The 27,859-nt window shown below is 44.5% G+C and overlaps 1 protein-coding gene across 39 annotated transcripts in view; it reads right to left on the bottom strand.

Moving 5' to 3' along the window:
- MACF1 (microtubule actin crosslinking factor 1) overlaps positions 1-27,859 on the bottom strand; it is a 339,595-nt gene that overhangs the window by 59,806 nt on the left and 251,930 nt on the right. For 37 of the 39 annotated variants that reach the window (XM_082686968.1, XM_082686965.1, XM_082686964.1 and 34 more), the window contains 2 exons: positions 25,408-25,903; positions 23,322-24,793 (listed from right to left, as the gene is read on the bottom strand). In XM_082686968.1, coding sequence (XP_082543094.1) covers positions 23,322-24,793; positions 25,408-25,903 — 1,968 coding nt within the window. Of the gene's footprint in view, positions 1-2,748; positions 7,374-23,321; positions 24,794-25,407; positions 25,904-27,859 lie in introns of those variants that run through there. The other 2 variants (XM_082686991.1, XM_082686987.1) reach the window with 1 other exon arrangement.

Raw genomic sequence — 27,859 nt, 5'->3', positions numbered from 1 at the left:
TATTTATCCAGTGAATGAATGAATACTTTAATAGAAATGGTATTAGGCAAGGCAAACAAATTTAGGAAGGTTCTGCTGATCAGTTGAACATTCAAACACTGAGCTAAGATTGTAGGGCTCCCCAATTTTTGCTTTAAAAGACTTTCTTATAAATTTTGAATTTTATAGAACCCCTAATTTTATACAAAAGATTTTTTGTCTTCCGTTGAACTAGTGTCTGGAAATAAGACTGAGGAAGTCTGCAAAAGAGAAGAGGGTTTAAATAACCACAGATTGTTCTCTCAGTGGGCCTAGGATCCCACTAAAGGGATAGCAGATTAAGTTCTAGCATTTTGGTTCTTCTATCAATTGCTCACTAATGCTATTAGAAAATTTATATCAGGCCGCCTGGGTGGCCCAGTCGGTTAAGTGGCTGCCTTTGGCTCAGGCCATGATCCCAGGGTCCTGGGATGGTGCCCATGTCCCCAGTGTCCAGGTTCCCTGCTCAGCAGGGAGTCCGCTTCTCCCTCTGCCCACTCCACTCCATGTGCTTATGAGCAAGTGCATGTGCTCTCTCTAATAAAATCTTGAAAAAAAGAGAAAATTTATATCTATTTTAATCATGTATACATGTGTGTATTTGCATATGCACAGACACACAAAATCTAAATTGCATTTCAGGTATGATCACTTGCTGAGTTCTAAGTGTTTATGTATTAAAACAACAGCTTCAGGTGCCTCTAGGAACCCTCTGGGAATAAATGAAATCCATACAGCTCTCATCTTGGAAAAACTTTTTCTCTCAATAATATTTCACCAGTTTAGGAAAATCTGTACACTCATGTTACCTCTATAATGATACATATTTTGTTTCAATAAATATTTCCAAAATAGCCTCTCTACATTCTTATTGGTTAACGTCCTGGCTGTGGCAATGTCTTAGATTTCTTTTTTTGTCCACAAATGCAGACATCAGCTTACCTCCAGATATTCCATAATGTAACCACACTTCAAAGATGATGGACAACCCTGCAACCCGCCACTGCCTTCTCCTGCCATTTTATCAGGTAGTATTTCATAAAATGATTACCTCCTATAGCTGAAGGGATCCTCAGAAATTACCTAGTGCCATTTATTAATTTTATAGATAAAGAAACAGATCTGAGACTGATATGAGGGATTCCTCTGAATTTTTTCTTTATGCAGATTTGATAAGCTCCTTACAAATTTAATCCCTATATTTCATTGATTATGCTGCAGGCTTTATACTAAAAATGTTCTGTATAATAAAAAATGGCTGTGACTTCTGGGATCCCAGTGTCACTCCCAAGTTCAGTAAGACTCAGAAAATGGAATCATTCCCCAATCTGAAAGGTGATACATTATAGCTTGATGGGATGCTACATTACAAAATATCAAAATATTGGTGAATATCTGGTGAAGCCCAAGGTGACACCACCACCACCACCACTCAGCTGTAGGACCTACAGCTAAGTTGGAAGCTTGTGGCCTGTAATCAAAATGACTTTTCATTGCTGGTAGCTGCAGGTTTAACTGGTGCTCTAGCCAAGAAGGCTTCCCAGAAAGGCTCTGGCATGAGGTGGATGTGAGAACCCATCTCTCTGTAGCAACCACAGATATTCAGGAGACTGATACGCACTCCATCAGTCAACACTGAATGCATACCACAAGGAAGGCACTGTTATGGGCCTTAGGGATGGTATAAAATCAAAACCACCTCTGTACTCAGTAATCCCCGACTGTATTAGATGAAACTTCTACCAGCTTCATTCCCTATCACTGACCAAATGACACTGGGGCAGTGAACTGTAGAAAGTAGCCAATCTTAAATGTCTTTGACTAGGAGTGCTCAAGGATGTGAACACAGTTCCCATCAGTTTCCTAACACATTCCATTCTCTAACATTAAGAATCTCAGAATCTTGGAGTTACGAGAGAGGCAGGAGGACATTTAATCTAATTCCCTTATTATATGGATTAGGAAACAAGAGGTCCAGGAAAAAAAAGAGTGACTTGCTTCAGGATACTACATTTGACGAGATGGCTAAAATCTCTTTTCATAAACATTATTATACTTTATTCTGGCTTTAAGAAACACACATTTGTATTAAAAAGCTGCTTTTCATACTTCTAGATATTGCTTTCGCCCAGCCTGTTCTTGTGAATTCTTTCAACTAACCAACACAGCTCTGTGGAAGAGAAATGGAGAGAGTATCGATAGTGATTGAAATCTTACACACTTGGTGTTTTCCATGGGTTATTTCATTATCCTCACAGGATTTTGCCTTAATAAATTAACAAACTGGAGATTAAGGACATCTAACTAACTGGCCAAGTGCAAAGAAGTATCCCAGTTCTCTCTCTGAGACCCAACCTCAGTGCTGACATCACCTATTAAAGAGCAGATTTAGGACAGAACATGGTCACTGCCATTTTCAAAAGCAGAATCACCCTTTCCTGATAATAACCTTTTCCAAAATGTAAACCAACAACTATTTACATCCCTGTTTTCTTTGGGCTTGGTTTATCACCGAACCAAAAAAAAAAAAAGTACGAATTGTCAAGTTTTTCACCAAATAAGACATATTTTCCCCATAATTGCAATAGAAAGACCAGAAAAGCCCAGTGCCCCAAAGAGAACCAAAGAAAGGACTGTCTGTGTCCTTTTTGATCACTGTTAAGTCAGAGAGAACTTGCAAATATCACTTTACTCCCCAGATCCTTTCCCAACGAAATGAGCAACAATTACCTCATTTGAATTTAATCCATCAGTTGTAGCCAGAGGCACTTTCCCATGCAGCACTGTGCCAGTCACCTCTTTTATTCCAAATCCTGGGGAATCAAGGTCCTCCTTGATCCACATATTAGTGGGGGAAGCCTCCTCTAGAACAGGAGTTCCTTCTTCTGAGATAGGCACTGAATCAGTGTGGGCAGTATCTCCCAGGAAGGGTACATCAGCAGGGAACACTTCCTCCATAGCAGGCACTCTATCAGCTGGGGCGATATGCTTCTCCAGGGTGTGTGCTCTAACAGCTGGGGCTATAGGCTCCTCTGGGGTGGGCTCTCTAACAGCTGGGGGGATAGGCTCCTCTGGGGTGGGCACTCTAACAGCTGGGAGGATAGGCTCCTCTGGGGTGGGCTCTCTAACACCTGGGTCCTCTGGGGTGGGTGCTCTAACAGCTGGGGGGATAGGCTCCTCCGGGGTGGGTGCTCTAACAGCTGGGGGCATTGGCTCCTCCAGGGTGGGCACTGCAGCAGCTGGGGTTACAGATCTCTCTGGGATGTCATCCCTTGTGGTGGGCCCTGCAGCAGCTGAAGCAGTCCCCACTGGGGAGGGCTCTGCAACAGCTGCTGCATCCTCCTCCATGATGGCCACTGCAGCAACTGCAACAGTCCCTTCAGAAGCAGGCCCTGCAACAGCTGGGGCAGCAGCCAGGTTAGCCTTCTCTCCAGCGACCACTGAAGCAACTGGGCCATGTGCCTCAATGGCGGCCACCGAAGCAACTGGTACGTCTGCCTCTGGGAAAGGCACTGCAGCAGCTACAGCAGCTCTCTCTGGGACAGGTGCTGCAGCAACCGGGACATCCTCCTCTGGGACAAGCACTGCAGCATCTAGGGCATCTTCCGTAGTGGGCACTGCAGCAGCTGCAACAGGCTTTTGTGGGAGGGTTATCCATCCCTCCAAAGCTGGTTCCGTACTACTAGCCTTGGTAACTTGTTCCTCCAGAAGAATACTCAGTAATGATTCTGTATCTCTCATTTCTGTCTCCTCGCCCTCCAATGACATCACATCCAGCGTGGGCTCTGTATGGTTTATAACTTCCACTCCATCTCTGCTATGTCTCTGTCCACCAAGCAGCAGGGGCAAATTCAGAGTATCTGACTCTGCGGACTTCCTCTGGAGATCCTGGAAGATCTGCTCTGGGAAGGCTCTGTGAAAATGCGCTGGGGCTTGGTCGTCCAAAAGCTTGGCAGGGTAACCCAGCTCTTGGCCCTCCCCATCCTCATCACAAACTTTCTCCTTGGACAATTCACAAGCATCCACATTTCCCGAGGAAGTCAGAATGTTAGTTTCTTGATTAATAGCTCCTGTCTCACTTTCCAAGTGAATCTCATCTGTTAGTAAATGTGAATCACATGAGAACACCTCTACTTCAGGTCCTGAGGTAACATCTGTTAGTTCATAGCTAAAAGCAAAACTGAGGGGGACCCTCCTGACACACTCTTCAACATTCCCCTCAGAGTGACTGCAGTCTACCTGGGACAAACTGCCATTTTCTTTGGCCAGCTCAGCTACAAAGCCTGGTAAGTCATCTTCCTGGGAAGCCCTGTGATCAGAGTTGGGCTGTCCTCCTGGGTCCAGCTTTTCCAGCGACTCCAGATCAGCTGGGTGTCTGAACTTAAATTCCCCTGCAGTCTCGGGGCTAGAAGGCACTTTTTCACGCTCCTCCTCACTAACCGTGGAAGTGTCTCCTCTCCTGGTGTCAGAGTAGACAATAAGTTCCACAACATTAGGCACCTGAGAAGAATCCAGGGCATTAAAATATTCACAATCCAGTCCAGTATCAGAGTCTTTTACCCTTACATTTAAAAGGCCTAAGTGTTCTTCTCCTAAGGCAGCCCCTGGAAAATGACTAATTACAAGTGCATTTTCTTCATCCTGGGATGGGGCCAGCCCTTCAGAAGAGGCTTGACTCTCCAGCTCAGCTAGAGGAGTTACTCCTTCTTCACATAAACACTCCTTTTCAAGTTCGAGAAACATCTGCACCGAATCTGTGTCAGAGAGCTGCTCTGAATCAACAGGACCAATAGTACATTCTAGGTTGGAAACTAGATCCTCCAGCCCCTGAACAGTTTTGCTTGTCAGCTCCCCTACAGCACTTGCGCTTGTGAGAACACAACTGTAACCCAGAGGTGTATCTTCGAGAACAGAAGCTGAATGGTTCTTAGCTGACTGTAGATCATCAGACCAACAAATCTGACCAAGAGCTAGGTGGTCAAAAGTTCTCAAGACAGCAGCTGAGCAATCTGCCCCATCCTCTGCCACTGCTACAGTGTTTGCTTGTTCCCTTTCTTCAAAAATATCAGCCAGGCTGTTCTTTTTCTCATCTGCCGTTAGAAAAATCTTTCCTCTTTCTGACAGTTTCTCTTCCTCCCACTCCTCTTCAGCCTCCATCATGATCCATCGCTCATCCTCCTCAAACTTTAGCTCAGACTCTGTTTTTTCTCTCAGGCTGGGAGTTATGAGAACATGCAATTCTGGATCCAGCAGCTCTTCACTCAGGCAAGGGGAGAGAGGTGGCATTTCCACAGTGCAGGCTGCGTCCCCAAGGGGGTGCTGCTTCTCGCTGAAGCCTCCCTTAGCTAAACTTTTCATGGCTCTGGGCCAGGTTGCACTTGAGAATCTGTGTTCCTGCATTACATCTGTGTTACCACTTGCTGCTGCAGCTTCTGATTCTAGAGGCTGGAATTCACAGGGAGAGCGCTCACTGTGTGGCTGCGATCTGAAGTCCTGGCACTCGCCGCTTAAATTTTTCATATCCTGCGCTTCTGGAATATCTATGGATTTGCACACATGCTCCAGAGTTACTGACCCTGACTGAGGTTCCCGGTGGTCCAAATGACCAGAACTTTCTGTTAATGCAGAACTGGATTCCTTCTTCTCTTGCAAGGAAGGATTTGAAGCACCAGCTTCTGAAACCTCACTGAGAGAAGCTTCTATCCTTTCTGCAAATTCTGGGAAATTGGGTGGCATGAAGGACTTCCACGATCTCCTGTTAACATTGTCTTTGCGTTCTGCATTTGGTCGCCTTCTGGGTGGCACAGGTGCTGACTTCTGTACATCACTGCTTAACTTTAGTGCATCAAATATTATTCTCTCATCTAGCTTTTTGCCTTCTGGGGCTCTAGATTCAAAAACATTAGATGCTGCTCCTAATGTACCGTTGCTGGATATAGTACTTCCTTCCATCTTTTCCATGGTGCTTTTTGATGTCTGGTTGAGCTTTGACCCCTGGTCAATTTGTTCATTTATCCTCATTGTATCATATATAGATCGCTGTGGAACATAACAATCCTCTATATAGCCATCCTCTTCCTCTCCTTTCCCCAGGCAAGTGGGGTTCTGCCTTAAACAGTCTGGCCTGCTGAGTGGCTTACCCATACTTTTTCAATCAAGATGAAACATCAACCTTTTAAAAGTTTTTCACCGGTTACCCAAAAATGCATTCTGCATAAATTAAAAATCCTTTTACATGTTCACAACTGGGGACCACCAATTGGATCTGCCCTCCAGAAAATTCTGTAAGTCCAACTCTGAAACCATACTGGGAGGAGCTCTAAGAGAAACAGCTTTTTCCTCACAGGCTAACAGTCTCATAGCTGCAGACAGTTAAGTGGTATAATTTAGTCAACAACCATAAAATAATTCCTTGTATGGCTTCTTTTGAGTATGTGTCTTTTAAGAGCACTGCTCTAATTCAGTCAGTAAAAAACAACAAAAAACCCCATTTGATATTGACAAGTCTTATTCAGAATCTAGTTCGACTCACTTCTCACCCAGAGTTGGAAGAAGCGTTATACCAATTGTGTCCTTTAATAACAATGGCACCGCCTCCTCAGTCTTCAAGTATAGCCCAAGCTCCTAAGAATTCCTTTCATTTTATCCTCAGTTCCAGTTCTGGAGAGTCCAGCTGGTCTGAATTAGCCATTCGTCCTCCCTAGTTCGGGTGTTTGCATTTGAACTGGGCTGGTCGGCGGATATTCCTGCAACTTTAAACACAGGAAGTCCTTCATTCGGGGCCAGCTTGGGGCTTCCTGTCTCCAAAACATCATGGCATTGTTGTGGCTCCCAGAAGAGCCCTGCGCTGTGACCGCAAAACAAGGCAGTGGAGCCCCGCGCCGGGCCTTCGAGAGGCCGGCAGGCTGCAGCAGCGGCCGAGGGCCGGTCCAAGGGCTCGTTCAGCGCGGCCCACTCCCCCGCGCCATGCCGCGCGCCCCGAGGGCCAGGGATGCCTCACCGCAGGCTGGCAGGTGGCTCCGGGCCGCGCCGGCCTCCAGTCCCGCGCTCAGGAAGTTAGTTTGTCCCTCCGGCAGCTGAGTCCCGCGTGCTGTGGGCGCCGCCTCCCCCGCCGCCGCCAGTCCCCGGCCCGCAGCCGCCGCGCCGTGGGCTGCATGTCAAGCAGCCGCCTCTATTCTCCGCCACCACCGGCCCCACGGCCCCGCCGTCCTCCCCGCCCGCAGCTGTCACGGTCCCGGCATGCAAACTTCTGGCTGGGAACAAAAGGCTCCGCTCGGGCCGGGCGGGGACGAGCCCTCCTCCCTCGCACAGAGCGGCCCGCTCGCCCGCCGCTCGCTGCAAGTGCTAGGCTGGCGGGCGGCTCTCCTCCCCCTTCCCCGCGCCGCGCCACCGCGCCGCCCCGCCCGGGCAGCCCCCCTGGAAGCCCGGGAGCGCAACGCGGAGAGCCAAGGGGAGGAGGGCGGAGGCGGAGCCGTGGCGGGGGCACGAAAAAGGAGCTACCGGAGCCGAGAGGGAGGGGGCGGCGGAGAGGATTGGCGGCCGAGGCGGCAGGGGCGGAGCTTCCGCGCGGTTCGGGACCAGGGAGCCCGGGCACCACCCGCTCGGCTCACCAAGCCCACGCCCACCGCGCCCCAGGGCCCGAGGGAGAGCCCCGCCCCCCGAGAAGGCGCCAGGAGGGGGGCGGTACCCGCGCCCGGCTCCGCCGCGCCGCGCAAATCCCCTGACAAAGGAAAGCCCCGCCCTCCTCCCTCTGGCCCGACCCCCTGCCGGCCCCGCCGCGTCCGGGCCCGCCGGGCTCCGAGCCCAGCCCAAGGGCGAGCGAACCCAGAGGGGGGCCCCCGCCTCCCCACAGCTAGCGGGTTCTGGCAGGGGCTGTTCGGGGCCCATCTGCCGGCTGGGTCGCGCCGGCTGCGGCGGGCCGCACGCATGGCTCTTGGCTCCAGCTCTACCACCAAAGGCTGTCTTAGTCCCTCCAATGTCACCTTTAGCGCGCCCCTTCCGCGCCAAGAACACTCTACCCTTAAACTCGGCACTTTCCTGGTGTCCGAAGGCATTCTGTGAGGCCAAGTTATTGGGTGAACTCTAGGAACCTTCTCTTTTTCCTTTCTCCCGTACATCAGGTCTTGGTCCATCCTCCCACCAGAATCTCTGCTCGCAGACTTTAGAGGTGGCAATGATCGAGGAAGGGGGGCGGGGAGGTGGAGACGCCAGCAGCAGAGACCCACGCCCTAACACCTGGGCTGCTTTATTGCGGCTCACTTCCAAGGAAACCTGAGCCTGCCTGGAGCCAGCTCAAAAGTATGCGTCTGTATTTCAAGTCTCAAAAAGGAAAATACGAGAGAAAAGTGGTCCATATTCCCGGCCACAGCTTCTTGGCTTTTAAGAAAGCCATCTAATCACCTGGTGACTGTTAAACCAGGAAAGTACAAAGGGCAACCCAGGAAACTGTCCAACAGAGGCAGCTGCATTTCTGAAGACGTGCAATACTCTGCTCCCTTTGTGATGGTCATTTTCTGATTTTATGAAGGAAAAGCAACAAAGTCTACTAAAATTTCTGAATCTCTTTTAAACTATGTGGTCAATATAGATGATTAAACTTACATAAAAGTTATTTCTATCCTTTACACAAACAGTGAGTAAAAGCCAATAGTTGGCATATGAAGATCTGGCAGTGAACCTCTGAGCTGAGCCTTAGGCTTTACTCAGAGAGCCAGAGAGGTCCTTGGCAAAAATGAGGTGTGGGCTGAAGCCTATTATCAGAATTAAGCAACTAAAGGGGTGCCTGCCTGGCTCAGTCGTAGAGCATGTCTGCCACTCTTGATCTCGGGGTCATGAGTTCTTAAAAAAAAAAAAAAAAAGAATTAAGCAAATTAAAAAAGACTGCACTGGCAAAATGTGTTATACTCCGCTTCTCCTTCGAAAGAGACTGCTGATCAATTCTGCCCTGTCAAAACCAAAAGACTATCTCCTCATCTGTAAACCGAAGGGGAAAGGGATAGACTAAATTGTGTCTTGATAGCCTTTCTTTTTCTTTAGTTCTAAAAGTTTTAAAGAAGCCATACCAGAATCCTGAGTCTTCCTGGTCCTATACTGTAAGACACTAGAAACCCTGTCCCCTGAAGAACAAACAAGAGAAAGAACCAAGAATTCTTGACCTACAGAAAGTTCCAGGCAATGTGATCAATGTGAAGTATCTGAAGGGCTGGGATGTGGGAGGAAGGAGGCTTGTACTGGATGTCTCCTTAAGCTGGCGCACTAAGATCCAAGGGCGGATTTGAAACCAACAAAAAGCCTTCTCATAGCTATTCAAAGAATAAAGTGTCCCCTAAAATGATGACTTTCCTGACCCTTGAGGTGTTTGAGCAGAAATCCATTACAATCATTTGGCAAGGATTTGGGGAAACAAATCTTCTATCAGTTTGTCAGGGTGAATTTTAAGGTTCCTACTCACGCTGACACACTGTGATCCTAAGGAGTATGATCAGCCTATAGATCTGATACTTAACACTTCAGGGAATCTGGGTCTTAATTTTCCTTTAATTATTCAGTACAACTGGAAAAACCCAGGGAAGGCAAGATCAATTTCACTAGCAAGTCTCCCTGGCCAAATACACTCACTTAAGTGTTCAGATATCATAACAGACTGTTTAGTGTGCCAGGGCCCCTCTGGTTGGAAGAATCTGAGGAATTCTGGCTCTCGACTAGGGTGGGTGGTTATTCCATTATAAAGAATGATCTTGATGTGGAATCACAAACTTCATGGCCAGAAATTCCTTTCCTGTTTCCTCACCCAGTCAGGTGCCAACCAATTCAGTCTTCTTAAGCCCTCCCCATATCTATCTATTTACCTTATTCTCACTATTCTGGCCAAATGCTCCATATTATGATATAAATAAACAGAGCATTTTAACAATTATGAAGTTCAAATTCAAAGTATTTATTGGCTTAAGTTCTACTCTCTGACTATAAAGTGTTAAGAGATTTATTATAGAGAAATCTCCCAAAGTTCAAACACACTCTATAGAAAGGATTACATAAAGTTGCCCAATTCTCTCCCCCACCACAAAAAAAAGAAGCCAGAGAGTGCTATCTGAGTGCACTGCTCCTTTTTTTATCATCAGTATGTGTTTAGGAAGAAATCAGGAGAGGAAGCACAGGGCTCTTTCCTCCACATCTTTTTTTTTTTTTTTTTTTTTTTTTTCAGATCTGTTCATGAGTTTCTCTTTAGTTTTGGTATGTGGAACTCTGCCAATAGCCATCTCAGTGACTGAAATAAATACCTGATATAGCTTTCAGCCTCTTGTTACCCTGATAGCTCCAACAAAAAAAGCATCTGTTCATTTCACATGCTGTGTGTAAACTTTTTAAAAGACAAGTACAGGGAGCTCCAGAGAACCTCTTTGAATGCTTTCCCCACTCCTGTAACCACAAATATAAGTGCTGAAGCCAAATTTCAAATTAGTTTCCAGTTAGTTGATTACAAAGTTCAAAGAATTCTCTACTTAGAGATTCGTAAGAACGAAATTTGGTGTTGGATTTTCTTTCAGTGAACTCAGAAGAAAGAACAATCCTGGTCCTTCCTGCTGTCTTCTTAATTAAAGACAGCTGGGTAGAGTCTCCTCACACCCTAACACAGCTCCCTCTCCAAGTTTTGAACCCGACATTTTGCCTTTGCGCCTATGCTCCAGTCATAAACCACCAGCTTCCTAGGACAATCTGGAGACCCCAGTTCCACACTTCCCCAGATTCTTTAATGCCTCTTCATGCAACCCTCTCTCTTGGAGGATTTGTTCTGATTAGAGGAGGATACAGAAGACTGGTTACATCTTGCACATTTTAAATCTACAAAATGCCTTTCATCTTAGGCTCGCTAGACTTTACAAGCATTTATTTAGTGGCAAGTGGAAACACCACAGTATTAGTCTGTACCTGTTGGGCATCAGTAACTACCATCCTAAGGTGTTTTTATTACATAAAGATGGCTATGGAGTGGCTCATTAAGCAATACAACATGATGTGAAGCTTCTTTTAAATGGGATACTAAGGATTTTGATGCTCTGTGAGCTCACATGTGTTTCCAAACCCATGAGAAAACTTTCCACACACTCTGCAGGAACTCTCATGACCCCTGTAAGCCCTTTCCTGCTTGCAGACTTTCCAAAAAACAGTGTATTAATCCCTCTTTTAGCCACTCACCAAGATAGTAATGACAAAAGCACCGGGCCCTGTGAATTAGAAAAGACTGGACAGGGGGGCCTGGGTGGCTCAGTGGGTTAAGCCGCTGCCTTCGGCTCGGGTCATGATCTCAGGGTCCTGGGATCGAGTCCCGCATCGGGCTCTCTGCTCAGCAGGGAGCCTGCTTCTTCCTCTCTCTCTCTACTTGTGATCTCTCTCTGTCAAATAAATAAATAAAATCTTTAAAAATAAAAAAAAAAAAAAAGAAAAGACTGGACAGAAGAGTAGAGGGAAGGAAGGCAGGGGGAATCAGGGAAGGCTTTATGGAGGGAATTACATTTACTCACTGGGATATGGATATGTAGAGATGGTAAAGACAAGATTTCTAAGTGAAAGGTCAGAGGCAGGGAGCCTACAGAAGCAAATTCAAAGTCAGCATGGCTTACATACAGTGAGTAGAAAAGGGAAAAATGAGAGGTCAAAATGGTAAGTAGCTTAAGGCCAGTTCACCAAGGCCCTTGAATGACAAGCATGAATTTATGCTTCTTTATTCAGAAAACCATTATGACATTGAAATTTACTTATTTAAACTTACCAGGGACTCATGAGAGTTACTGAGTGGTGCGATGAACGTCTCCCAATAGTTTGGGAGTGCTCATTAAACTGCTATTTAATATATGTGATCTCATTTTAAAAATCCAAATTCTTAAATTAAAAATAAAGCTTGAGGTGGTAAATTTACTTGTCTAAAGTAGCACAGCTAGTGAAAATCCAGGCTCTTAAGATTTGAGCTTATGTTTGATGATACTACATTGGTTTCTGTACAGAATAAGCTTAGATGGGGAAGATTGAAGGTGGAGCAATCAGGAGGACTTTGCAGTTCAGTCAAGAGGTACCAAAAGCCTGAACTCATGAAAATGAGGAAGGGAGCTGTGAAGGAAATCACAGAAACAGAATATTTGGACTTCAAAGCTGACCAGACAGAAGGCAGAGGTTAAGGGGAAAATAAAACAATGCTATCGCATTACTCTTGTATTCCTGAGGGCATAATTGTCCTATAAAACAGCAGTAGAGGGGAAGAAACAATTTGAAAATGTAAACATTCAATTTAGAGTATACTGAATGTGAAGTACTCAAAGACAACCTATGGGGAGGTGTCCAGAAAGGCCCCTTACACAAAAGATAGAAGTTTGGGGTAGAGATACAGATTTGGAAGCCTTCCCCATAGAAGAATGAGGGGGTGGACATCCAGGGATTAAATGTGGGTTAAAAGGGAAGAGGGCAGATGACCAAATTTTAGACCACATACTTGGGAAGTAGGAGGACAAACCAAAAAAGAAAGCAGAATAGCAGCCAGAGAAGAGAATGGAGAGAATACCATGTCAGGAAAGAAAATGCACAGGAGGGTTTTGAGAGCGAAGAAGCTATGATATTAAATGCTGCATAACAGATGAGGAGGACGATGAGTTAGACAAGACTATTAGACTTGACAACTAGGACATCAGTGCATACTTCCAAGAAAATAGTCTCAGTGCCATGATAGCGGCTGGATCACATTAGTGGGTTAAGGATAAGCAGTGGTGAGAAAGTACTGATCCTCCCTTCTTCCTGAGACTCTGTTCTTTTGGCTTCCATGACACGATGCTATCCTGACACTATCTTTTTAACTAGTACTTCTTTGACCTTTGGGTTCCTCTTTCTGTCCTCTTAAGGCAAGTAACTTCATAAGATATAGCCTTGATTCTTTTCAACTTGTTCAATATTTACTAGGTCTACTATGTGCTCCAAATTATGCCAGACACCAAAGGGAGAAAAATGATGAGCAATATGCGGTCAGGAACCTATATTCCAGTAGGGGTGGCAGACATACATTTTAATTCACTTGTAGTAAGTACTCTGAAAGAAAAGCAAGCAGTACTAGGAGAGCATCAGTCAAGGCGGCCTGATCTGCAGGCTCAGGAAAGGCTCTCCTGAGAAAATGGCCATGTGGGCATTCACTTGGGACTGAGAGCAGTCATTCCTGCTCCAGGTTTGCAGGACTTTACAACTTTTGCATGTTAACAGCTTCACATAACTGCTTGGTTATTTCTACGAAACAGGCCTTTGGGGTGAATTGCCAAGAAATCTTGCCATAGGGGTCCTTTTTCCAATATTAGAAAAGGAGTTAGGATAAATAATTCAGAGGGAAGAGATTTATGAAAACTGTCTCTTCCATTTTGTTACTAAAGCAGTTCTTACCATCGATCGACAACCAACCAACTTTGGTTTGAATGTAAAGAACTGGACCCAAATCAGAGCTTTTCCTTTGGGAACAAACTGCAAGATGGCAGAGACATTAAATGGGTCACTTAGATAGATGCAATGAATTCAAGCTGGAGGAGGTCTTGGAGAAGTTCAATTTCTTTGAATTCTTAGCATCCTCTTCCCTTGACTCATATATACATAAAACCGAATATTAAAAACATTTCTGCTGAAACTGTGAAGAATTAAAGCTTTTCTGTAAAACTATCTGGATCTGGTATATAGGCTTCACAGAGAGATTAATTATATCTGTGTTTTTTAAGCTGCTTTTCTCTGAAACTAAGCTGATACCTTTTCCCCCTCACACCTCAATGTTTTAATTAAAGATTGATTAATATTAAGAGATATCTCTCCCAAAGATGCTGACTTGGTAGTTGCCACTGTATGGCAACAGGTGAACATAACATGGTCTATGTTAAAAGATAATTAGGTCAAGGACCTTGAGATCATTAAAATTGATCTGATGGGTAACTCTGAGTTACTGAGGAAGTCACTGAGCTGGTAATGGCTTCTGGTTAATTCTGGTTAATGATATGAAAATAACACTGATTTGTAGAACACATAAGCCAAGGTCAAAATGGTCTCAGAAAAACATGCTCTCTGTGGGATTTTGATATGTATAAGTTAACAAGTTAATAAGTAAGTAAGCACATGTATGTACGTGTGCATCAAGTACATTTAAAGTTGTGTTACAAGTCATGGCCCATATTGCGTATATACTGCAACTCTAATGTTAGAAACCAGCTCTATACTTGTTCCCCCCAAAAACTACTCAGGAAAGCTGTTGTCCAACCACCTGTTTCACTGCTACCACCGAGCGAATTTTACTTTACCCTCATAATCTCCATTTTTCCAGGAAAAGAAAGAACTAATCTAATTGGGTACTGGGCCTTAGAGCAAATCTTCTGGAGAATAACTATCTCTAGGCACAAAGGGCATAAACTTCTTATTAAAAAGATTTTATAATATTCTAATTTGTGTGCCTGGATACTTTTTTTTTTTTTTTAATAAGAGATTATAGGGGTGCCTGGGTGGCTCAGTCTGTTGGGCATCTGCCTCCGGCTCAGGTCATGATCCCAGGGTTATAGGACTGAGCCCCACATCTGGCTCCCTGCTTGTCGGGAAGCCTGCTTCTCCCTCTCACCCTGCTGCTCCCCCTGCTTGTGTTCCCTCTCTTGCTCTCTCTGTCAAATAAAATAATAAAATCTTTTAAGAAAAACAAACAAATAAATAAATAAATAATAAAAAATAAGAGATTATTATCATTTACTGAGCACTTAATATATGCCTAGTGCTTTCATCTACATCACTTCATTTAACTCTCATAAAAACTCTAAAGGTAACCATTTCACATTTTATAGTTAAAATAACTATACAGAAAGGTTAAGTGATTTCCCCCAAGGTCACATGCAGCTAGTATATGACAGAGCCAGAACTCAAAGCTGAGTGTTTCTGACTCAGACTCCTTCTTTTTTTTTTTTTTTTTTTAAACTACACTAAGTCGCATGCAGTATGAAGACTCTTTCTAGCTGTGAACTAATCAGGCCAGTGACAATGACTCTAAAGTGATGGGTAACAACTACAAGATGGTATTTCAGGATCTGGCTTTGGTTAAGCATAACTGAAGTAGCAAGTTTCTTTGTTTTGTTCAGGCTAATATCAAAATGAAACTGTGTTCCTTTAACATATGCTAACTAGTAAAGAAGGAAGAGAGCCCACAGGCAAAGAGAGGTGAGGAATCTAGGCTAGAATTAGAATTTCTCAGGATTCACAAGGATTTGCCTCAGGTCTTGCAAAGTAGACAGCATTTTGAATCCCAGAGCTCACATGGCTTATGAGAAATAAAGAGCACTCATCTAATCAGTCATATATTCACTAATCTCCAAGTACATGCACAGCAATATGTTAACTACTTCTAGGGACACAAAAATGCATTCACTGAGATTAGAGATGGGACAAATGCATAGAATCAGAAAATACCAAAGTTTGGCAGTCTATGATAAAGGCCAAATGAGTTACACATCTTAAGTGGTCTAGGAGAACAGGAGAAGTTGTGAGCTGGGTAGATCAAGGAGGCTTTTGGGGGAGACACAGGACTTGGACCAAGCCTTGAGGTTTGGGTAGAGATAGGCAAAATGTATAAGGAGAGTTTGGGATGAGTGGATGGGGTGGATGGGTGGTCTATATAGGAAATAACACTGGAAAAATAGTGGGGATCAAATACGGAGTTTCCATGGCTGCAGAAGGAAAAGACTAGAGGCATAGATATAGATCAGTTCTGAAGGAGGCCATAATTTAATCCATCAGATCAGATGGCTCCTACATTGGTCTGGGTGAAGGATAAGCACCCACAGAAAGAAGGGTGAAAATAGAACCCAAGGGAAAAGCACCTTGGAGGCCCAAGTTCTAGAAGGCTACAGCGTAATTTGTCTTTTTTTTTCCGTGGGAACCATGTGCATACATGCTTGCTGTCCAATCAAAGAAGCTCTCTGCATTCCTAACAGAGGATCCTTTCTTCCAAACAGCAGGGCTCCAAAGAGACAAAGTTTGATAAAATCACACTGAGATCAGGACTCCCAGCTGGTGCTGGGGCTGATGCCATTCCATAACACCCTACAGGAAGCAGCTAGAGATACACAGTTGATTGATTTCCACAGCAGGAGGCATGTGGCGGGGTGGGGACTGGTCAAGTATTAAGAGAATTCTTTAGCCACTGACTCAAATTAGTTCACCAGGATCCTAACTTTATCCAACAGATCTATGTAAGTCACTCTCCGAACTAACACTATTTTAACTTATTTTTGAAAAAAAGGGAGGAAAACCACAAAGCTTTGCCAGGTAGTGCAACTCTTTTGTCAGTTAACTCTTGTCATGGCATCTGGAGAGAGGGAAAAAAATATCAAACCCCCACCTCGCTAGAAGTGGGCTGAATAAGATGCTAGTAGCAGCTCCTCTAGTTGTAGCAGTCAAAATGTCTCTGGATATTGCCAAATGTCCCCAAGGGGGAAAACTGCCCCCAACTATTGGTTAAGCATGTTTTTTTTGTACCAAACAAACCTTTCTAATCCCAGTTCTAACAGTCACTTGCTGTTGGCTTGAACAAGATACTATAACACCTTTAAGTTGCAGTTCTCTTGTCTGCAACTGGAATTTTTTTTTAAAGATTTTATTTATTTATTTGATAGAGAGATCACAAGTAGGCAGAGAGGCAGGCAGAGAGAGAGGGAAGCAGGCTCTATGATGAGCAGAGAGCCCGATGTGGGGCTCGATCCCAGGACCCTGAGACCATAACCTGAGCAGAACGCAGAGGCTTAACCCACCGAGACACCCAGGCACCCATGCAACTGGAATTTTAAATGTCTGATTGATGGGGGATTACGGTTTGAGCTTGGACTTAGGGTGTCTCTCACCGGACTTGCCACCACACATCACTGCCCTTGCACTCCCTTGTGCCTGCTTCTCATAACACACTGTCCCCCCACGAGGCCTGGCACAGAGCAAGTGCTCAGTAAGAACGGACTGAAAGAAATAACGAGCCCCTTCCTCCCAACCCCCACCAAGGGATCCATGGACCATCGCAGCACTTATTCTTATCCTGGAGGGGCCAAAGTTCTGAAAGGTCCATGTTTCAAATCACAGTGTTAGTAGCAGGAAAACAACTTGTTAAGGCCTAGGGAGTAAGTATGTCCCATTAATCTTCCACGGCCAACACCAGAGACTGGTATTTGAAGAGCACTTGGTAGTGGTAATGGCTAAGTATTAAGGAAGGTGGGGAGGGAGCACATTCTTCCCATAGCTAGGTTTCCCAACCGGGACAGCTGAGACTTGGGAAGAATCCGTTTGGCAGGAGACAGCCCTTTGGTGCAGTGATGCTTTGGTGCAGTGACCTGACACGACTCCCCGTGGGACCCATTTCATTCCTGGTGAACCAACCAACCCTAACAATAAAGTGCTCTTCAGAGCAACTCATCACACTTCCTAGAGGCTCCCTGTTTATGCTACGACCTGTGTGCCAGCCAGCTAGCTTGAAAGTGCCTGGGATTTTTCTGAAGCTACAGCTGAGGACTAGGCCAAGGCTTGAGAACGGTTCATTTCCAGACACAATGAGAAACGGGCCTGTTCTGCAAGTCTGTGCTTATCTCAACCGTGTTCACTAATCAAATATTCAACAAATGAAGGTAAGTTCTGCATGGGGTGAATTCTAGTTTTTCTGGAAACATTTTTCTTCCTTCGTGTACAAGATCATATGGTGAACCTCAGTTGCAAATGCTACGTGCGGACACAATCTGTGAAGAATTTCAGTAAATTAAAATCAAACTGCTCAGTCCTTTCTTTTGTTGCTTTAAAATCTTCCCTTGCTATCAAAATTTCCAGACAGATTTTTTTTGGGGGGGGGGAGGGGTTTGAAATCCATCAATGCTTTCTTGACGAGCTTCCATTTGGTTTTACTACCTTCACTGAAGCGTGAGGCTCCTTTAAGATGATGTAATGGCTGCAATCTTGGGATTTTGCTTTGTGATGCTGTTATTTAAAATACTAATGGGGATACTGTAAAATGAGGCTGGAAAGACTTCAACATAAAGCAAACCTGAAGTCCTTAAAGGCACCTTCTTCACCTTCTCCCCACCCAGTTGCTACAGTGGGGGCTGAAGGGATTATTACAGAGCACTGGGATTCTTTGGGTGGGGTGTTGAGGGCTGGTCTCTGAAGGGTTATAAATATCAGCAGCCAAACTGTGAGTTCCTGGGCTGAGGAGAGCAACTGATAGACCATAGTCTCCCCTTAAAGGCAGGGAAGGAGGAAACCTCCTGAAGTATTTCCACACAGGAAGTTCCTCTTCTCTTTAGAAATGCATCATCAACCAAACACCTGCATCAACAACTCCACAAAAAATAAACTGCTGATGCCAGGGAAAGTGCCTAGGAAATTTTAAACCAGACACTGATTAGTACCAGCAAAAATCAGGAGTCCAGGGCTTGGCCTAAAGGAAGGCTGACTTAGAGGCAGTTGCTGCTGCTACCACACAGTCTTCATCAGATTAGGAGAAGGTGTCTGCTACATAAATATTTATGGTTGTTACACTGGGGCAGGGTTGCTACTGGCATCTAGTGGGTAGCGATCAGAGAGGCTGCTGAACATCCTGCCATGCACAGGACAGCCCCCCACCACAAAGAACTATCCAGCCTAAAATGTCAAGGGCATTCTCTCTACTGTTCTAGGACATTCTCTTTACTTCCTTTGGACCCTCATAGTTCCTATTGGAGTAGCCTCGTTTAAGGAAGGAAGGAAGGAAAATAGGAAGGAAGGAAAGAAGGGAAAGGAAAGGAAAAGAAGGAAGGAGGGAGAGAAAAAACCAAAAACCAAGACAGGCCAAGGGTCAGCACAAGGCAGGAGCGGGGCTGCCTACTCAACTTATCTTGCTGTTGTAAAGCTGGAAATAACTGAAACCTCCAGGTGACAGGTCACACCAAGTGTGATTTCCTTTCTTTCCAAGGGCAGGTAGATAATGCTGATCTTATTTGCTTTATTCTCTAGTGAATCTAACTGGCAAAACTGAAGATGGGCTGATACTATCTTTGTAATTGTTTGAAAGGCAGGGAAGTATCTTTGTGCAAATTGGCAGTCTTTCAGCTCCATGTCAAGCCCGGTCTTCTCAAGAGTTTTCAGAGGGAAGCCTAAACTTGCCTTCCATAAAGAGAAAAAAAAAAAAAAAAATCAAAGAGATTTACACGGCTTTCTTGTTCTGGTGTTCTGGTGGGATACTGAGGTCTCCAGACAAAGGCTGTAAGCACGTGCAATCCCTGACCCTGGGCTCTACTCCTCCTGAATTAGGATTAAGGACAGTCCTAAGGAAGCCTGCTGCCTTACCTATCTATATCCCAACAGTCCAGCCTCAAAGGCAAGGAAGGAAAAGACGTAACAGGCTTGGATGCTTCCAGCACACCATTAGGCAAAGTGAACCTTTGTGAGAAACCTATGGACCCTAAAAGGATTTCCATTTTCCCCACTTGTTCTTTCTTGTCACGGAGTGTGGCGTGCTGAATCTGAAGCCTGGCCCAAATACACAGTAAATATAAATTAACACATGAAGGAGCACCTGGGTGGCTCAGAGGGCTGAGCCTCTGCCTTTGGCTATGGTCATGGTCTCAGGGTCCTGGGATCGAGCCCCGAGTTGGGCTCTCTGCTCAGCAGAGAGCCTGTTCCTCCCCCACCCCCTCCTCCTGCCTCTCTGCCTACTTGTGATCTCTGTCTGTCAAATAAATAAATAAAATCTTAAAAAAAAAAAAATCAACACATGAAATACAGAGTGCAAAGAGCATCCGGGTTTCCTGATGCTGCTCTTGATGCCCAAATCACCACCTACTTTCTGACTGAGAGGCCACTGTGGTTCTTGGGCAGAGGTTTGTGTGTGTGTGTGTGTTTGTCTGTCTGTTTCTGTATGTGTGTGCGCGCGTGTGTGTACAGGAAGGGGTTTGAAAGTTTGAGACTCAGAATGATCTCAATTCTTGACTATAAAACTGGCACAGGGAATTTCAAAATGAGGAAAGCCTCTTGTTATCATCAGAGTTACTAGATTTCTTTGGCTTGAGTTTCGGTGAAATAAAGGTCCTTTCTTTCTTGTTAGTGTCCTGTTATGCACATACGATTCCTTCTCCTCAATAATCACTGACTCTCTTGTTCAGGAAAACAGAACTTCCTGAAGAGATTAGCCAACTTCTTTTCCTTTCAGTTTTCTGAAAACACGCTCAACATTCTCATTTGAGATTTCTGGAATGACTGAATCCAGTGAAGCACCTAATTCAGGAAGGTTTGAGGTTTTTGCTTGTTTAGAGTGGGAGAGGATTCTCTGCCCATTTGATAGATCCTCACTGGCTGACCAGATTCTATCATTTATTCAGAAGTAACTGACGGGAAAACCTTCCCTCAGAATAATGGCTTTCAGTTTTTCACGTTCATTTAAGGAAGAAATAACTTTTCCCACAAGCTGCCCTTCTATGCATTTCTCAGCACTACTGCACCGTCCCAAGTAAGCCCGGGGTTGTCCCCAGACCTGACTCATCTGTCTTTTCCACCCATCTGCAGTGGAGTTAGCCAGCTCAGAGCAGAGCCCACGCTTCTGTCTATAGACTCATATCCTCTGCTTGTCAGCAGATTCTTTTTTTTTTTTTTTTTTTTTTTTTTTTTTTTTTTTTTGGGTATTTTTTTTTTTTTTTTTAATATATTTTTTTTTAATTTATTTTTTATTTTCAGCATAACAGTATTCTGTCAGCAGATTCTGTGCTGAGAGTGTGGTCCCACCACTGGACTGGATCCCAGGACCCCGAGACCACAACCTGAGCCAAAGGCAGACGCTTAACTGACTGAGCCACCTAGGCACCCCTCTGGTTTTGGCTTATTAAAAACACTTTGAGTCTGAAAACAGAGTCACACTTTATGATGGAAGATTAATCCATTGCTGGATATAGAGCACATTAATCCAAAACTCAATACTCAAACCATGAAAATGACGCAGTCCTTAGAATGGGTCCAAAAAGACCTTCCCTTTACTCACCCTCTAGGGGACTGTAGAACTGACACACTGAGCTTCCCCCCTCCCATTGTTTTCACTTCCCATGAGCTCAGCAGGAGTTGAGCCAGGAGTGTGCTCCTCCCCTCCAGACCGAAGGCCTTTGCTGGGAGGAGGCAAAAACACTTCCCAACGCCTTTGACTTTATAAGGCGGACCTGTGGAATCAGGCTTCTGATTTGCGCCCTCAACTTGAGGAGGATACACACAGGGCACACAGCTCCACCACCCTCTTTCTCTCTTTTCTTCCAGTCTTGCATTTCAACACCAGTCCCCTGCAGAGAAACACACTCTGAGGTGACAGCTCCTCAGTGTCTGGTCCCAGCCTTTACAAGGTATTGGTAGTGGGAGGCGTATTTTTAGAAATCAGTGAAACAAATATGCTACCTTAAACGAGGAAGCAGACTGAACTTTGAGCACTTTCAGGCTACATATATAGGCTACAAATAAAATACGGTAATGGCCAGTAATTTCTTAAAATCTTCCAGCTACATCAAAATTCAGAATGTTTCTAGCAACTGAGGATTAGATGAAAAGGAAATGATTAGTTATCCTCAAATCCAAACACTCTGTATGCCTGCCTATGGACTCTTTTTGTTATATTCCAGCTTGTATTTAATGCAATTTTAACAGGCTTGTTTACTTCATTTTCTAGCTCACTGAAGATGAGAAGCAAGGGACAGACTGCTAAAGGCAGGCCCAGTGATGGCAGTGAGAAGTTACTGCTAGCCGGGGAAGAGGAAGAAAGAAGCTACACACACGCTAAGAGGCACTAAACAAGAACTTCAATACCCAACTCAACCTGCACAGACATTTAGGAATAGTCAGTACAAAGCAGCCCCAAATGTCTCCAATATCCTTGAGGATATCCCCATCGGAGAGAACAGCATCATCTTTTTACTAATGTTAACCTGCACTCATCAAGAAAAACGTCTATACAACATAGTTAGAAGATTAGGCAAATAAGATTTAAAATAATTCCCATGTAAATCAGAATCTAGTTTGATAAAACTATTTTGGAGCCCAAAGGGATAGGCTTCAGTTTTCTAAGAAATTCATTTAGTTAGTTAGACAGTTAATCCTAAGTAACCCAGAGCCTAGAGAAGACAGTCTCTCCTTGGAGGTGCTTATAGTGGAAGAGGCTGGGACACCACATGTGATGAAGGGAGAGGCCAGAGCTGAACATCCCCCAAGCTGAGGGCCCTTCTGAAATAGCCACCCTTCTTTACTTGGTCTTGTAACTTTTCTCAGGACCACAGGGCTCTGCCCTGGTGTCAATACCACCTCTCCATCTGTGGCTGTACTTGAAAGAATCCTGATAGGCAGGGGTTTTAGGGAACAAAGAGACTTTGATGGCAGTATGATGGTGTACATGGGAATAATTAACACGTGTGGAAGTAAAGTACTCGAAGTAGCCTTTCCACATCTATTCTGTGCACCAAGAAGGAAAAGCAGCAGAGGGGCCGCCAGCAGTGGAGTGAGGCCCTCTTTGGCAGTGACAAAAAAGGAAACTCAGGATGAAAGGCTCCCATCCTGAAAGCCATGACCCACCAGTCCTGAGTTCCAAGCCCCTAACCTGGAAAATCGTATTTTTGAGTCAACTCCTCCCATCTTCCCCTGTTGTTTTAATTCTGGAAATTCTGACTCAGGCAAAGAAATAAAACATTTTTGCAGTTAGGGTGGTGCTTTTCAAACTCTCCTATACAAGTACAAGTTCTCCAAGAACTTGTACTCCTGGGGGTTTGGGTTATAGTCTTAAGCACTGCCTGATATAAGTTGGAAATTTCTTTGAAACGTCACATTTTACCTTAGTAACTCATGAGAATTTTTATTTTACTTCATAATACATCAACAACTTTCCTCTGAAATAGGAGGGAAAAAAATCAACACTTTGGGAAGATGACCCTTGTTTATGACTTCTCACATCTCAACTGAAAAATAGGGACCTGGAGAAAAACCTGGGGCTGTTACAAATCTCAAGAGGAGATTCTCAGAGTAAACAGTAATATTTGGACATTTCTTTCTATACCCTTAGTTGGTTATCAACACTGAAATAAATTACAACAGAAAAATGTTCAAACCAGTTGCCCAGAGTCCAAGAGACTGTTTAGTCTCCAGACAGAGTGCTCTGATGGTGTTGGAAATGAGAACAGAGGCCCCGGAGACAGAAGTTAAGATGTATATACAACGGGTTTTAAGCTACATGAAAAGAAATACATATCAGATAGCAAAAGATTAAAAAACAAAAGGGCAAGACTTACCTTAAAATCTGCTAGTTGTTGGTTGATGAGATCCACTTCGGTCCCCACGACCCACTGAAGTGCCTCCCCTTCCTCTGCTGCCGTGGTCATGTCATTGAGGGCTTTCAGCTTCCTGTAGAAGTCCTCCACGCGGCCCAGCGTCAGCTCCAGCTGCTCCTGGCGAGCCCTGCTCCTCTCTGTCAGTTTACCACACTGTTTGTTCAGGGCTTCCAGCTCCCTCTTGAGACCTAACAAGTCCAAAGTCCCCTCCTCCTCTAGCATCTGCCGACACTCTGCTTCAGAGGCCTCTATATCTAACCTGAGGGCTTGGATTTTGTGGAGGAATAGCCGTACATCCTCAATTTGGGACTGGAGGCTATCGGTGTCTCTGCCGATGGCACCCATGCTGTCTAGCTCATCGTCCAGGTCCGCCAGCTGAGAAAACATCTCTCGAACTCGGCAGTGAAACTGGCCAATCCCCTCCAGCTTGTTTTCCATCGCCATGCAACCACTGTTTACTCTCTGCTTCACTTCCAGGAACTCCTGTTGGGTAACCTCAGCTTGATGTAGAAGTTGGGAAGCATCAGATCCATCTGGGGCATCTTCTACCAAGCCCTGAGTGAAGTTCCTCAGATAGTCTACCTGGGGCTCCAGGGTCTGGAGCACTTCCTGTTGAGCTCTTAGCTTCTCTAGGTTCTTGTTGCTACAGGCTTGAGAGCCCAGAGCATCAAAGATCTCAAGTTGGTGTTTGGCCGCTTCAACCTTCTTTTCAATATTTTTAAAGCTTTCCTGAAACTCCTTGAGTCTCTGAGTCATTTCTTCAAGAGACCCTGTTTTGGTCTGTAGTTCTTCTGTAATGGAATCCATGTTCTGGTTGATCCCAGCCTTCTCATCCCGGATATCATCTTCATCTGTTTCCGAGGAGTTGATCAGAATGTCAGCAGCACTGTTCAGGATTTCTAGCAGGGAGCGGCGCTTTTCCACCTCACTCAGCATAGCCTTTGATCTCAGGAGATTGGACTCCAGCTGCACTGGGTCCAGAGTGACCTGCAAGTCCGGCATCTTGGCCTTACAATCTTCTATCCACGGCACGAGGTCTTCCACGTGCCATTGATATTTCTGAGCTTTCTGCAGACAGTCCTTGAGTCTGGATTGTCTATCTGCAGTTTTTTTACTAAGCTCTTCCCAGTGGCTTTTGAGCTCAACCAACTGGTTTTGTAAAGTCTTCTTTTCTTCTCCAGGAGGTACAGAAAGAAGTAGAGATTCTCCTTCGGCCACAATCACCTCATAGGAACCACTGTGCTGGTTCAGGCTCTTCTGAAACTCTTCATTCTCCTGGAGCTGAGACTGTAGCCGCTCCAATTTTGCAGAAATTGGGCAGTTTTTCGCTTGCTGGCTTTGTTTGTCATCCAACCAAGTTCTCAGTTCATCAAACATTTGCTGGAACTGCTGGGTGCTGGCAAGAGCTGCCTGGAGTCTGTTCATGCGATCAGCTGAAATGAGGAAATCAAATTTAAACCAATCAAATCTGAACATGGCATTTAAAATGTTTGCTGGGAGTATATGGTCTAATCTTAGGGGAAGGAAACTTATGTTAACTGAGGCCCTACCATAAAAGCAGCACAAAGCTGGTCTCCTTCATATACTAGACTTATTTAATCCTCACACCAACCTAATAAGGTGATCTGAATAACAGAAGTAAACTTTTACTTCTAAGCGGGTAAAAAGCCATAAATGTTTCCAGAGAAAGGCAACAAACTGATGACAAAATTCTTCTTGTACAAGGCCATCGTACGCATCTGATTCTGTGTGTGTGCATGTAACTTGACCTGTGAATACACCTATGAGCATGAATCTGGACCTGCAGGCAAAACTGACGTTAGTGCTCTTATCGCTGGAACTGCTCCATAAAGCTTCACATATCGTTAGTGCCCAGTCAGTGTATGATAATCACAGCATTTCTCACCATAGCTGGACAAAGGGTTAGGGTAACACTAGTCTGAATCCAAAAGCTACTTACAGGTCACCCTAGATTCTTGGGACTATCACGAAGCCAATCTTTTGGCTTGCCGCTAATGTCAGCAGTACGTGCCTTACCCTAACTTACCTGCAAGGTCTTCTAAACCTTGGAGAGGCAGGGCAACGGTCTCCAAACGCTTCTTCAGCTCATCCTTAAGGTACTGCTCCCCGATGAGTACTGAGAGCTCATCGCATAGTGTCTGTGCCTCCTTAATCTCATGGTCCAATTGCTCCACATCAGATCGAATCTCACTGGTCTCCTCTAGTTGCTGCTTCACAGCCTCAGGTTGGGTGCTAATGGCCGCCTGGCTACTTAGTCGCTGTCCCACTGCCTTGACCTTCTCTGATAGGTCCTGGAGCAGTTCCTGGTACTGGGTGCTTTTGACAATAGCTTGATCAATTTGGCTGGAACGGGAATTGAGTTTGTCAGTCAGCTCAACCCACTTGTGGTTGATGCTCTGGAGTTCTTTCTGTACCTGGCTGGTGGATGGAGAGACATCTCCAGGGCCTGTTAGGATGCCATGAGCCGCCTCATTCAGCTGCTCATGCTGCTGCCTGCGTGCTTCGAATTCCTTCAGCATAAACTGCAAAAGAATTGACATCAAGATGTTTAGAGAAAAAAGATCTAAAAAGAGTGTCAAAACAAAAACTGATTTTTAGATTGTGCCAACTAGGGCCAACTCCTTTCGAAAATAAACCAGAAAACTCCAAGGACCAGGCTACTAGGAAAATGTAATATCACTTCTAACAACTGCTTAATAAAACTTGTTTTGAAAGGGTCATTGATTGTGCCTATTCTATTTCTTTTCCTTATTTGTCCTATTTTCAACAATAGTTACTAAGGTTGGCCTTGTTTTCTGGATTGGCCCTCATCAGCTTTGCCAGACAAAACCCAGGCCTCTGAATTGCAAGTCTGGAGCTCTGGGCCCAGAGCTAGCTATATTACTGACTGGGCTTGCCATTTCAACGCTCTATACCTCTGATTTTTCAAAGTTTCTTTCTTGGAATTCCAACAGCACATACAATCTATACATTACAGCATAGCATGTAATAGATAATGAACGTCTTTAAAGCAAGTAGCATGTCTTTTTACACTTTGCTATCCATTGTTTCACTCAGCAAAGTAGTTAGGGTTCAAACTACAGGCTCTGGAGTCAGACTGCTGGGTTCATGGGTTCAAATCCTGACTCTATCACTCGTGAACTATATATATAAGCTTGGTCAGTTCTTAAAGTTTTCTAAATCTCAGCTTCCTTATCTATAAAATGAGCATAGAATGTACTTATCTTGGCTGTTTTAAGGATTAAATCAGACAATTTATGGAAAGTATTCATCACTCACACCGTACATAAGTAAGACACAACTTTAAGGAATAACAGATGTGTAAATGATGAACTAAAACAGAATGTAAAAAAAAGTAAGAATGATAAACACCGATGCAAACGTGACACTGTGAAAGCAAGAAGTAAGGATGATTAATTCTGTGGAAGATGACAAAAGTGGGCAAAGGAAGTCAGGAAAGCCTTCACAGAGGACACAAGGAAGGAGTTTTCCCAGTGAGCAGACAGTCAAACTGAGGAACAGCATTACAGGTGGTGGGCCTCGGTAGCAAAGGCACATAAGAGTATGGTGTGTTCAAGGAAAAGGTGAGTTACCTGCTGTGAGCTGAAACCTGGGTATATGGGAGAAGAGTGGGAAACAAGGCTGGCAAGACAAACTGGGACCAGATTGTGGAAAGCCTCATATATGACACTGAGCAGGTACTTGGACTTTGTTCAATTGGCAGCAGAGAGCCAGCGAAGCATTTTCATGTATTCAGATGTGTGAGTTCAGGAGATAATTTGGCAACTGTGTGGAGAATGCACTAGACAAAGAAACTTTAGGAGGCTGTTCCAATGGTATAGGCCTGAGCTCAAACCTCCTTAAGAGAGGAGCTCTCGGAATGGAGGATTGGAACAGTAGTTCTCCAAGTATGCTCTAGGGAGCCTCAGGAGTCTCCAGGCCCTTCCAGAGGGTCCCTGAAGTCAAAATATTTTTGTAACAATACTAAGATATTATTCGCCTTTTATAATTTTTCTCTCATGACTGTTCAGTGGAGTTTTCCAGAGGCTACATGACATCTGGTATTGCAAAGGATCGAGTGCAGAAATAGATAAGAAAATGTATGAAAATATTCTATTAAGTCAGACATAAAAGAGATTCGCAAAGCCATAAAATAATACCACTCTTACTGAAGTTTTTAAGTTTGGAAAATGTTATTTTTTTCATAAAGAAAAAAATGTTAGTTATGTTAATGTTAAATTTTACCAATGTTATTTTAAAATTAATTAATAAATACATATTTTAAAAAATATTTTACTTATTCATTTATTTGTCAGTGAGAGAGTACACACAAGCAGGCAGAGAGACAGGCAGAGGCAACGAGAGAAGCAGGCTCCTCGGAGAGCAAGGAGTCCGATGTGAGACTCGATCCCAGGACCCTGGGATCATGACCTGAGCCAAAGGCAGTGCCCAACCACCTGAGTCACCCAGGCATCCCA

Source organism: Mustela nivalis (assembly GCF_964662115.1).
Source record: "Mustela nivalis genome assembly, chromosome: 10".
NCBI classification, from domain to species: domain Eukaryota; kingdom Metazoa; phylum Chordata; class Mammalia; order Carnivora; family Mustelidae; genus Mustela; species Mustela nivalis.
The sequence above is the reverse complement of the archived record's forward strand: the minus strand, read 5'-3'. Positions and strand labels throughout refer to the sequence as shown.